Genomic DNA, 15,032 nt, shown 5'->3' on the forward strand with positions numbered 1-15,032 from the left:
TGCCGTTTCAACCAGTCTTGCCTCAATTTGCGATTTGATGAGTCCTATATCAGCAGGCCTCGGGAAAACAATTCAAACGCCCACATATTATATTATAACTAGCTGTTAACTCGACTTTGCGTGGTAGAAAATGAACAAATATAAAATACAATGCTGTATAGGTGTACCTCGCTTTGTTGGCGAATTCTACCTAGATCCACCTGAGATAGATTTTATGTAGAACTTGGTATATTTTTGAACGTAGTTAAAACTACTCTTTACACTTTGCTTATATCTCTAATAATAATCTCTGAAATGTTTGTCACAAGAGAGGTTTTTTATTATATAAGCTATAAACAGCTGGGTGATCCAAAACAATATTTATGTGTAAGACTTCCTATAGCTGAGACATAAACACATAAAACACTCCTCGAGTCTCAGCGAATATGTGTGCACAATTTTTTCTGTAGTTTCTGAGATTTCCGGATACTAAAAAACATACAATGATTTTGATGTATGAATAGTAAATATGATATTATACCTATTATTACACTTTACATTTTATCAAATATAAAATACTTTACTATAATTCTTTAGAGTACGCAAGCGCCATTTGTTTTCTCTCTTGTGAAACATATTTATGTTTAGTAAAAACCAACCCTGTGTTGCTCCTATTTCTGTGCCCCTGCAATTGGTGTTTTTACGATATTTCAATGTTTATTAGCACCTAAACTGTAATTATTTACACGCTCATAACTTACATACAAATTAAGTATTATGAAATAGTCAACGTACGAGTGTAGAGACACAGGTAGTATACTGAACTTAAAGTTTGATAATACATGATTTTCACTATAAAATCAATAGTTATAACACAGTGTTGGTTCTGCTAAATTCAAATTTGCAATTTTTCCCATGGGCCACATAAAGATAACAAATAGTGCTCCGACATCCTCTTAAGAGGTGTATTATAACTAAATTTGCTTTGCACTTAAATCCTGAAAAATTGATTTATGCTGTTAGAAATCTAAATTTAGAAGGGTGCGTCACTTATAATAATGATGTATTTTATTGGAATGCTCGATATTGAAGTACGTGTATGCGTATATTTTGAAGTTTATAATAACATATTATATCGTTCTGTGCGTAAGCGGATACGGGTGAATAATCAGAGCAAGGTGAATTTGTATATTTTTACGGAAGTGTTGGTGCGTCGTAGTCTCATAGAACAGGTCGAAAACCTTGAAACTGACGCAATTTATTAGTGAATATGCCAGTAGCTAAATCGAAAGTTTTTAATAGGAAGTGCGTTAGTTCACGTATGGTGTAACAAAACAAATAGCTGGGTGTGGTATTGTTAAACGTTCACGAGGAACTCATAAAACACTAAGTTTTGTACTTGTCATCTGGTATAGATATGCATACTACAACAATACAGGTATTTATGAGTTACTTAAAAAGGGTGGTTTTTAAAAGTAAACACAAATGGTATTACCTATTAGAAGTATATTTTATTGACGCACGATTAATATAATATTTACTGACAGGTTTATTTTTGTATGCATATTAAATATAATATTTTTTATACTTATTCATGTATATATATATAATATTTTATATTATGAATATTTATAAGTACGTTTATATGTATTTATTTAAATTTAATCGTGCGTAGATTTTAATTTTGGTGCGTTCGTCGAATGATATAGATATTAATACATTATTAATATATGAAAAATGGACAAACGATTTAATATAAAATGTATATAGACAGTAGACAGAGCTTCAGTTTATCTGTTTCAAGAATAGTGCCCACTGCCCAAGCATAATAATAATAATATGTGTCTTAATGTCAGTATTACATATTTCAACTGATTAAAAGATTAAATAGTAGATAAATTGATTTTTTTTTATCGTGTATACTGTTTGTGATATTTTATGTCAGGTGTTTTAAGTGCCCATTAAAATTTTTTCCTACACAATGTTTTAAAAATGAAATAATTCTTTCGTCATAACAATGTTTACATATGCAGTATAATGATATAAAATAAGTTTTTACGTTTAATTAATGTTGAATAATGAATAATAGGTAATAGGTATATTTGCACGTTAACCGCATAATAGTTTCAATCCTCTTATTTTATTATTAGAATCAGAACTTAAACAATAAAATATCAAAATATGCAATTTTTTATAAATCTAGTATCAAATAAATTTACAGATGATGCAATAGGTATCTAGTTGGATGCACACACGTGTAAGGAATCGTAGATATTCAAAATGTTTCTAAAAAAAGGACAACTCAATTAGTCTTTAAAGCTTAAAGTTAATTTTTTCAATCATTTGAAATATTTCATGTTGTCTAAAATTATTACTTATAGATCACACTTCAGAGATACACATATTATTATTATGCTTATTATAGGCAGGTTATAACTGTTTATATGTGAACAAATTTACTTTGAAATCTAACTTAATTTAGTTGAGTTATAAATATTAATTAGGGGTAACCCACAGTCCGCAGATTTGATGTACCTAAATGTTAATTATCTATGTGCATATGAATACTTAATTATATAGGTAAACCTATACGAAACCTTGACTAGTCGAGCATACAATATCGTATAGTGACTATATAATAGTAAAATCAGATTAAATTCATCATTATTCTTAAAAAAACCAATTAAATGCATAATAGTAGTTATACACCATCTTCTTACATAAACTACTACGTACATTTATTTATTATTTAAGTACAATGCAGGTAAACATCTTATTGTTATCCTAAATAACTAATAAGTACAAATTATAGAATGTTAAATACCTTCCGTTTTAAATCATTATCAGCATTATTATTATTATATAAACCACACAGAACATATATTATGCATTGGATTTGTTTGATTTATTAGAAATCGATTATAAAAATGTTATAATATATAATATACATAATTTTTTAGTAATAAACAATTATTATATTAATCCAATGCTCTATAATATACAGACGTTTATCTCCGCACTAAATAAATAATTAGTTATATATTAAACATTCGTGAGCGTAGTATGATTTCTTGCGTTATTTTATGATAATATATAATTTAAATATCTATTATCTACCTACAGCGACGTATAAACAGTTCAACTAACTTTATAGATATTGTTTTTATTTTTATTTTTATATTGATTTCAGATCAACATAAATAATTTATTTTATTTTTTAATTTTAAATGAGAGACTTAAACGGTGGCTAGTGGTTGTGCATTTTCTTGTTTTGTAGATGGTTAAAAGTCATAGTTTTCAACGAAAATAAAACATTTATTTTAAACTATTGTAACAATAATTAGAAGTATATTACATACCACGTAATATACATAAAACTCTTATAAAGTTATTACCGATTTCAGTAAAAATATTTATCTATTTTTTATGTGTTAAAATTAAGTATTAAGTGGTGGAATTTAATTGTTATTTAGTTTTTAATTTTTTAAAGTATTCATAAAAAATATTAAACATTTAATACAAGGTTCCTCGCAAGTAGCTCTCACTGAAACCTTACATTGTAAAAAATTTTTCTTTTATTGACATTCGGAGTTTAAACTTCATAATTCTTTTAAGCAGTAAACCTTATAAATTATAATAAATAAGCTACCTTGATATAAATATATAGTAGTATCTTAAGATCTAATAGCTGAGTGAAAATATTGTTAAATTTTTCTCAACTGATAGTTGTATATAGGTACCCGTACATTTGTAATTGAAAATGTATAACAGTTGAAAAAAAAAATTATCATATTATAGTAACCAAGAATTAGGATAGCATGGATGCCCAATGAGTTATAATGAATCTGTACTTTCCGTGACCGGCAACGCTGTTTCAACTTTCAGAAATAGCTCACATAGTCACACGTGTACAACTTAAAACACAAGACAAGCAGTCCAAGTGCTAACTGATACTATCATAGATTAAATCTTATAACATTGTATCATTATCACAATTACGTAGTAAATGTCACGACACTATTATGTAAGGGATTAATTCATAAGATAAGCGCTACTGCACCACTAACAGTTTGCCCAGAGCATTATAAGAACTAAGTCAGTTTCGTAGTCCTTTTATTTTAGCATGTTGGGTATCCATATTTTCTTAATTCGTGCTAGTAACACAAACATGTAGAATTGTAATCATTATCAATATTTAATATACCTACTTAAGAAAATATCTGTATTCACTATTCAGTAATAAAATAATAATAAATAGATATATTATTACAACACGAGAGTTCCTCAGTAATAGGTGCCTAATGGAATAACTATAAATATTTGCATGCAATTAATCGTTACGATCAATGTTTACTCAAAAGTTATTAATATAAAATTGTTTCACACATCTCGTCACTTTCATAAGTCAAGGTCGGAGTAATAATCTTTGTTGTAATTTTTCCATCCTCATTAAGTTGGAATGTTGGATTAGATATTAAGCTATCATGGCACTACATACATAAATTATATTATAATATGTGTACCTACTTATGCTCTGTTTAAATAATAATTGTGATTTTAAAGCATATTATTATCACCCAGGTACAGCAGCACCTAGGTACCTACTATGTTTTTTATGTACTTTCTTATATTATATGTGGTCAGTTAATTATAATGTGGATATTATAATATCAGTTCTCTTATCTCGTGACACCTTATAGTTTATTCATAATGTAGTTGCAGGGTCGTCTAACGGTGGTCTGCGAACATTCACGAAGGTTGTGAATTGTAATAGAAAGAAGGGTTATTGATTATTGGATATCACAATGTATTTAACACATTCTCCGTGCTATGGCTATGCGTTACAGATTAACCACTCCCATACAGAAGAACAATATCCAAGGCTTTATATTACAAAGTTTTTACGGAGACAAAGGACATATTCCTAAGAAAATTGCAATGTATAAAAAATTGCCAACTACAATCGTACAACTAAAATAAAAGGTGACATTCTAAAAATTCTATTTGCTCCCACAAAAAAAAATAGAACTGATCATTATTTACTAGTGATTATTATCGTACTGAAATAAAGAATTTTCGAAAATATCAAGTAAGATTATTCATATTTCTTACATAAACCAAAATTAATCGAAATAGAAATACTCATTCAAAACCTAGCATCACATTTTTCATTCGTTGCACTTTATTTTTAAACTAAGGGAATCAACTGATATAAAATGTTCCTAAAAAAAGACAAACAAGTGCACTAAAATGGTTTTATTATTATTTGTGTATTACGTGTAAACCTATTATTATTCCAGCCACAGCACGTTTAGTTAAAAATGTGGTTCAATTGTAACACTAAAAACTACATTCACATTATTATTCAAGACCTACGAAATGCCCATATGTGTTAAATATCGATTATTTATCCGACGTGGGTCTTTTATTCAGTGAATATTTTTTAAAATCAAATATCGTTTTCATATTCAAATATTCCTTTGATTAAAATTAAGATTTTTTCATTGAATACAGATAAATATTAAGAATTAATAAACAAATTGAACAATATAATGTCTTAATTGAATAAAAATCCTATATCTATGGATTAAGGATCGAAATTTATAAATAAATTAAATGGGAAGTCTAAAATGAAAGTGCAAGTATTCCGTATGGATGACATTTACAAATTGCAAACCTGGGCTAAAATGAGTTAAATGTCTTATAGTTAAGTTATAAATTAAAATAAATATTACTTTTTGAAATTTGCTTTTTGACATAGCTCGAAAATGGCAATGTTCCCGTGACTCCCAAGTCAAGTTCCTTAGACTTTGTGGTTCCTAACTACGAGTGTTCTTTTTGCACTCGCCGGGTGTGCAGCTTTTATGTCACGTCAATGCCTCCAGGTTCAACATATATATCCGATTAACAACGTTGTGTTATGGCATACGATTATATTCCAATAAATTATTTGATTTTACAAACGTATTAAATATAATTTTTTTTTGTTTAATTTAGTTCTTCCATTAAATCAATATTTTTTTTATTTAAACAAACTTTTTATTAACCTTAGTTTTTTTTATCCTATTCAATTTTTTTTAGTTAATACAGATTTTTAATACAACTGAAAATTGTTTTTTTTTCCACTTGAGGTTTTATTTAATTATTTAAGATCTTTTTATTCAATTAAGATTTTATTTATCTATGATTAAAATTTTTTTATTCAATTAAGAAGAAAATTTAAATTATATAAAAAGAATTTGAATATATTAAATATCTTATGATTGGTCGAAAATAATTTTTCAAAATTCTTAGATTTCCATTTCTGGCTTTTCTAGCACAACGGGAAAAATCCGATTTTGGAATTAGATTGTTGAATCATTACTCGCAACTTATAATTTCGTTGTTAAAATTCTTTCTTTTTAAAGGCTTAATATTTGTGAAAATACATTTTTGATTTGAAAAAAAGGCCAAGCTAGTGCAACGTACGTTAATGTTATATTATAAGTGATTAATATGTTACACATAAATACATAATATTATGTTGCTACTTTCTACGATGATGAGAAGACACGAGGTTGAGTCCTGGTGATCGGATATTATAGTTTAGTAGTCAATTAACCTTAACATTTATATGAATTGTTCTTAGTTACACGTTACAACTTACTGTCGTTCGTCAACTATAATAGGAAATGTAGCACTTAACTATTAGTACATGAATTTTAAGTAATGCATTTAGTATTTATAGGCATATTTTAATTTAGCTAGTAATAAGTAAATCCTGTTTATATTTTATTTTTAAAGTAAATTTACTTATTTTTAATATACTATTAGTATATTTCAATTTTCGATTCTTCGGGTCATCCATACAAATCTTGAATTCTTGTGGGGATAAGACTTCAATTGAACTAAAGGATACTTTATTAAATCACAGTTTTTATCACAGTTTTTATGTTAAATATTGTTATTCTAACTAACAAAATGTACAATAGCATGATAAATCATGAGTCGGGACATTTTTCCCTATCATGCATTCTATCTTATGTGGTTTTGGCTTACTTGTGGAAAACACAATAAAAAAACGCACCTTGTGCATTTGTGCAATACCCACCTCATGTGACAATAAGTGAAACCTATATTGATTTACAAGTAAAGTTTAATGAGATAAGGTAGTGAGAAAACTAGCAATACATTTATTACGTAGAGACTAGACAATAAATAACTTTATAAAGTGTACATATACGTCATATTCGTGCTATTAGCTTTTAAATGTAGTAATGTAAATTATAAATAGTTTTACTCACTAGCATTTGCACATAATTTTAGGCAGTTCAAATGAAGCTCCTAAAGTACGTACTCGAGGTCTAAACTGTAGGGGAACTCGAAATAAAATGTTCTGCAAAATTCAACAATTCGAAAAAACAGGCTCTAAAATTCAGAAATCAAAATACTACACGATGCACCAGTGGCTTGCTCGAATGTATAACTGTATCGCACAAGGCATTTTTTTTTTTACTAGTCAATACATTTATTGAGTAATATAAATAAATTGATTTTTAATAGAACTAATATTATAGGATACCTATCATAGTTGTTCAAGTTAATGTATGTTCACTGTTTACACATGGCCAGAAATAACATGCTCGAATAATTGCCTATACAATACCCCTTCATTAACTCAACCATCATTAAAAAAACATAATTTAATTTTTAGTCGTTAGAATTATACATCAAGATTTATATTTGATTATGATAATTTATTGCATATACAAGCTTTCGTAAAAGCTTTATTATATACGGGTTAAGTTTTTTCAAAATATTTATTTAGTTATTCTTGAAATCATACTCATAATTATATCATTTTTCTATACCAATATAATAAAATATAAACATAAATAGTTATTAATACATAATTTTAGTCCAAATTGTATACTTCGTTATACGATAATAATTAAAATTCTTTATTATAAAAAGGGGAAATAAGAGGTTTTAAATATTTTGACACATGTATTTTCTTTGTTTAAGCCAACAAAAACTATTATTTTATTAATACATTACTGTTATTACCTATGCATTGTTATAAAATATAAAAATATGCCCAAAAATAGTGTTCAATGTTTCATTTAATGTGAATTAACATGATAACATTAAGCTATACACTTATTATTTCATACTCACAGTGTGTGTCCCTTAATCTTTGTATTTTTCATATGATTTTTATTTTTATTATTAGTACTATGTATAAAATACATAACATGAACTCTATTAAAGTACTTTAAAGTTTAAAATTTTCAATAGCTCAACGGCAACGCTATAGGTTAGGAATAGCCTCAGTCCTTAGGTATAGGTCAAGAAACGACACACAACATTTATCTTTAACATTTATTGATTGATTTGCACTTAAATATTTTAGTTTTGATGAAAAGTATTATCAAAAAACTGTTTTTAAATTTACAATCTCCAGAACTATTTTAATTTAATACAAGTGCACTGTAAAAAGTGTAAACCAGTTAAACTAAGTATATTATCATTGGCTACTGTCAATCTTTACCATACGTAACATAATAATAGGTCAAAAATACCTATACAAGTGTTATCATTTGCTACACTCTGTGTCTTGAGTAGTTGCATTTGATAGGTCAGCTCTAATTTACACAAATATTATATATTTTATATACACATCAATACCCTTTGTTGATTTGTTTCACTTCATAATACATATATAATTTCTAAAGGTAGTGTGAAAGAAATTCCACTTTTGAAATGTTGTGAATATTTTACTACAATTGTATGCCTAGTAATATATTGGTCATCCTGCTGACATTGAAGTATATAATTTGCATAAGCTGATGTAATAATATGAGAATATTTTATTAGAAACGCATGCAATATTTTCATATGTATACTAAGCGTTATGATGTTGATGTACGAATGAATAACAATAATCAATTTATTCCAGCAAAATTATTTATACCATTACTTCAGTTTTGGTAACAAACATCATCGAAATGGCAACAATATTTCACATCAGATTAAGATCTATATTAGTTTTGTCCAAATGTATGGGTTTAATTGATATTTCATATACCGTGGGATCGAATGGTTTATTAGTTCGGGATGTAAACTCAATGTTCTACGTATTTCTAGAAATAGCACGGATGATTGTGTTGTTACTATGCACCTACATATATTTTCATCAGTTTGATCCAGAATTTCATATTTTTCAATACATAAGTATAATGAAATTTTGGATTGTTATTATAGCAGCCAGAGTATCAACAATATGGATTATCAAGTAACTATATGTATATATATTTATTTATACTGAAATTAATTTAGGAGTTGACATTTTATTTGTTCAGGGAAGTTAAAATAACTTATTTGTGATTTCATTTTAAATATTCCACTATTTATTATCCTAATACTAATTTACGAAAATTTAAGGCGAGTGTTAAGTTAACAAGAGTAATATAATTTCAATGAATATGAATAGTATACTTATAACGAGAAAACTTATAGCGCAAACAATTGATTCAACATATTAATTTTTAATCAGAATTCTATACAGGTTGAAACTATAATATTTTGTTAGGACATGAAAAATCATCATAAGCGAGCGTAAAATATTTGCTGAGTTAGTGTTTGATAGATATTTTTAGAACAGTACTATAACGGTGAAGTATACGACTTCAATCGATTAAGGCGATTCTTAAACTTTGAATATTCAAACATGAACAACTTAGAAATTTCCGTGAAATGATAATTTTTTTGTTTTTTTTTTTTATGTTACTGCTTTAACAGCTAAGATTATTATTGAACTAAAAATATGTCATTATATAACGTAAAGTAAAGTAAATTTCGGATAACCATTGTGGATATGTAAATTTGCAGTGATACAAATTCCGATTTCTGCTGTTTTTTCAATATCCCTAAAATCATATTTCAATATATTTTTAATCTGATATTCGAAAAATAATGATTTGTATACCTGCAATGAAAAAATTAAAATTTAACTAGACTGAAAAATGTCGACATCTAAACCGTGGACGTTTCTACAAATAATATTTTTTTAAATTACAACAAAATAGTAAATAACTAAATTAATTTGAGAAAATAAATAAAAATCGCTATTTTTTTTGTATAAATACTAAAAGATCTTTTCGTTTTTAAAAATTGAATAACCTTTAAAAAGTCCATTAGTGAAAAAATGAGTATACTACACCAAAATATGGTCTTATGCAAAAAGTCTATACTAAAATATTGTTCAACGAAAAAAATATTATTTAACTAATTCCAAAATGTTTGCTTCATAACCAATTTCGTCTTAAATTGAATCATTTCTGTTTCAGATTTATTAATGGAATTATCGAATTCGATCGAAAAATTTCACCACTTTCTACCAATTTGTTGATCACACAAAATCCATTGGAAAAAAAACAGTGGGACCGGATTTTGTATCCGTTCATTGTCTACTTAATCGGATTTAAATGCTTACAAATGTATTTATATCCCATTAAGATTTTAAACATTAGTACATTGGTACACAGTCTAGTATTCTCTCCGCCATATGTTATGGATTCCACAGTGACGATCATTTCGTGTTTCTTTCTTCAAAACTTGTACTTCAGATTCCAGACATTAATCGATTTTTGGAAATGTCTTCCTACTGAATTAGTTGCTGTTCCCTGTCAATGGACACACATTGAAATAGTGGTTTTGATGGAAAATACCCGGCTGTTGCACTCCGAACTATGTGAATTGTCACAAAAATTTACTCAAGGTTACGGCCGATTGCTTTTGGGTTTCTACACATTCAGCTTCATTAGCATGCTTATCGGCGTTTATTTTATTGTCAACAATGACCCATTATCCAGTGCAAATACAGCTGAAAAATTCCGAGTTGTAATTCCACTCATAATTTACGTTCAAATGTTCACGTTAATGGTGTCTATTATCGTTTTTGTTTCATTCATAAACGAAAAGGTACGTTAAGTATATACAGTGTAGATAATAAGGCATTATCATGCCTATATTTTTTTCTAACTATTCAATTATTCATATTCTGGATTTTAGAGTATTATTTTTTTAAGTACATTTTTATGTACCATATTTCCAAAACATACATTTCTAAGGTATGACATTTAGTTCTAAAAAGACGATTTAAAAGATCTTAGATTTCTTATACGATTTAATGAGTATATTATAAGGTAGGTTAGGAAGTTTATATAATAATAAGTCAATACAACATTCATTTTCAAATATTAGAACTACCCATTTTTATTGTAAATTTGTTGGCAGACGATTTTTGAATATGTTCTAGCATAGTACTCAGTATTAATCAATCTAAAATGTTGCACAATTAGTGTTTTAGAATATACTATTTATATTCGAGTTACGTACACAAAAAAATTTAGATTTTCTGATTATATGGGGGCTTTAACGAATTAGACATATTTTTAGCTATCAATATTAAATTAAATATTAATAACATTTTATTTGTAGCTCTAAACATGTAGACTGAAAACATCTTATACATAAAACCATTAAATATTAGGTACTTATATTTTTTAATTCATAGTATATTAACTTGGATCACAAATAAAAATTCTCTTTCAAATTTAAATGTGGATGCACCAATATTTTCAAAATAACCAAACGTTTTCCAACTAAAATTGATGACATTCATTTAAAAAATGAAGTCTGTATCGTGTCAGGACTCCTTAAAATGGTATACAAAATCTAATTATTTGAAAAATATTGTTTGAGTATACATAAAAAATAATTTGAATAAATGCATTAAAACTATACAAAACTATATACCTATCGAGATCAATTAATTCGCAAACTGCTTATAATAATAGTTATTCGAAAGAAAAGTTTGATGTTTCGTGATTTAAAAATAAACATTATAGATAACCATTAACCACATTTAAAAAAAAAGTATTTTCAATTTGTTTTTACAGCGAATAAAGATGATATCATATCTACGATTATACCGAATTTCAAATTTACACTTGGACATAAAACGTCAAGTAAAATTTATTTGTTTGAATAGTTTGTATGTTTAACTATAAAAACGTATTAATTAAATTACCAACAATATATATATTTTTTGATTGTTTGGTTATTATTAATATATTTTAATCATTCAGATCAAAATGTTTATGAATCAAATACTAGCTTATGAATTGGACCAAATTTCGGCGTTTGGATTTTTCGATATCAATTTAAATCTTGTTACATCAGTAAGTACTGGTATATACACAATTAATTAACCATAGTAAAATTGTATATTTATTTTAATATGTCGTTGTGCAGCTTACTAAAATATTTAATAAAGGAATTTATAATGTGTTAATAAACCAATTATTTTTGGAATTGATTTTGTATTTATACTACATTTTTGAGTTTCTTGTTCTGTTTAGAGTATACATTATACTTAGTTTTTAAATTATGTTTGTTTACAGATAATTGCCTTATTGATAACTGGAATATCAACAATGGTTCAGATGAAAGATCACCCAATAATATTACAACTGAACAATGACACAAAATCGTTATTGATAAAATTATTTAAGACGTCGTGAATTAATTTAAATACGTCCATTTAAAATAATTTAGATAAATTGACTTTCATTATGAATGGATGCATGTAAGTTCTCTGAGTTCTGACGAGACATAGTAGGTATTAAAATATGTTATTTATTTTATCCTAAAATATGTATACAAATATGAAAAAAAATGTCTTTAAAAAAAACGTACGAGTATTCTCAATTTGTTCTCTTTTACTAACTTTCATCATACGTCGTATAATACGTCTTCGAAGATTGACAACTGTCGTACGAATTACACTCCTTACCTAAATCAAAATTTTGCGCTCGGGTTAAAAACCGGTAATGTTTGAATTGCACTCGATTATTCCGTAGAGCTGATAATTATGAATATTAATTTTAGTTGAAAATTGTACGTGTGTCGAGTGGATCAGTATTATAATGACGTATGTATGACATTATTACACATTTACACCTAACATTACTTAAAAATAAATATCAATACATTTTTGTATATTATTATTTTGAAATTGTAGCTACCTAAATGTAATTAATAATTATTTTAATAAAACAATTAAGTTTAGACATTAGAAACATAAATTATTCTTTCAAATGTCAACTAATATTTCATTATATTTTGTTAATAAATTGGTTGTATGTAATGATCGAAACAACTATTTAGTGTAATCATTTTTAGTTTCAAAAATACCCTTACGAATGATATCCTTTGATAGCTTTTGTGTCTTGGGTAGTTGCATTTGATAGGTACACATATGATTTACACACATTTATATTTTATACACTCACCACTACAGTTTTGTTTTTGAAATGTTGTGAAATTATATTGATGAAAGAGTAATCAAACAGTACTCTGCTGACATTGAATCATAGATAATAATATATTGATGTAATCATATGAGCATATTTTATTAGAAAGTTTCGCAATATTACTAAATGTATGTATACTTTAAGAGTTACGATTTACGGATAAATAAAGATGATAATTTTTGAGAGTAAAATTATGTACATTTCCTATTACTTCAGTTTTAATAACAAACATTAAGACTATTTAAATTGTATCCAAGTTTAAGCTACTATTTAAACTTTCGAGACACTTACGAAATGAATATTGTGGTAAAATGGTAACTTTTTCTATATTTTTAGACAATAAACTCTGACACAATATAAAACACTTGTAATAACATTTGTAATATCGTAAAAATGTGTAGTTAAAAATAAAATGATCACAGTTTAGATAAAAAGTAATGTTCGAATTTCATTAGTTTATTAGTTTAGTAGTTTCATTAGTTTTTCAGATTATTATACCTACCGCTACATAAAACATATTCATTGACGAAATAATATCTATTCAGTCGAATTCTGAATAATCATTTGTGCTTGTAATCTAAAGTTCATTTTTTTTTATTGTTATAATTACATATAAATAGAATATTGTATTAAAAAATATTTAGGTTTTCACATTAATTGTCGTTAATAAAGTCATAGACAATTAACTGTGTAATACAGTCATTGATCAGTGCAATTCGACAAAGTCTACCTGGCTAGACCATGCCTCTTATATTCTTATTTCCTGTTTCGGCAAAAACTTGATTTTAGGATGAAATGATAATGATAAAACAGACTGTATAAATTCTATTAAAAAGTAATAGAAATACCCTCCTAAGTTCAAACTAGTTAAAATTTACTTCTAGAAAGCAGAAAACATATTATTCAATATTGAACCTTTTTTTCTGTTTTTCTGTTCATAAATGTTCTCATGCATAAGAAAAATAAATAAATTTAACACACGTCATTGTTGATAAAATACATTCATCGCTCCGCTCAGAATATAAAAATGATATATCTTAAAGGATCTTGAAATCGTTTCAAGTATGAATTTCGTTCATGTATCATGTATGAGTTCTATTTGATAGCGATAGTGACGTTTGGGTGTCATTCGTGTGTAGCTCGCAAATTATGAACATGAACAGAGCTATTTCTGTATAATATTATTTCCTAACACTGATCTATTTAGTAAACTGCATTTTGAGTATTTGCTTTTGCCTAATTTTGTTGGATTAAGGACTGCAAGTATTAATGTTATTTAAAAATATTTTACAAATACATAAATTATACATTAAGTTTCCACTTTATGTTTAGGATTAAAAATAATGCTCAATTTAACACGATAGTGGGAGATTCATGGATCCAATATTATTATAATGATTATACCAATAATATAATATCCTTAATATGTGTACATGTGTATGTTTTTACATCACATGATATAAATGGCTATATTATTTATTAAAAGGTCATAAAGGTAAAAAAAAAAAAAAATAGAACAAAATCAATTTTTAAACATGTATTTAATTTATTTATACAACTATGCCTTAAAATTAACCATTAATATTGACTAAATTCCATTGAATTTTTATATATATATAATATATAATACTAATGTGATATAATTGATCACCACATTATAATATAAGCTTACGTGTCTAATCATTTTTAAATATT

The 15,032-nt window shown here is 26.4% G+C and overlaps 1 protein-coding gene across 1 annotated transcript; it reads left to right on the forward strand.

Annotated features, from left to right (window-relative positions):
• Positions 1–424: 424 nt before the first annotated feature.
• On the forward strand, positions 425–13,019 carry LOC111032718. Its single transcript, XM_022313161.1, has 6 exons — positions 425–1,417; positions 8,918–9,253; positions 10,308–10,941; positions 11,922–11,990; positions 12,111–12,203; positions 12,426–13,019. Exons 2-6 carry the CDS (start codon positions 8,967–8,969, stop codon positions 12,543–12,545), a joined length of 1,203 nt encoding a protein of 400 aa, XP_022168853.1. The 5' UTR covers positions 425–1,417; positions 8,918–8,966; the 3' UTR covers positions 12,546–13,019.
• The last annotated feature ends 2,013 nt before the right edge of the window (positions 13,020–15,032 follow it).

Source organism: Myzus persicae, unplaced genomic scaffold (genome assembly GCF_001856785.1).
Source record: "Myzus persicae strain clone G006 unplaced genomic scaffold, MPER_G0061.0, whole genome shotgun sequence".
In the NCBI taxonomy this organism is placed as follows: domain Eukaryota; kingdom Metazoa; phylum Arthropoda; class Insecta; order Hemiptera; family Aphididae; genus Myzus; species Myzus persicae.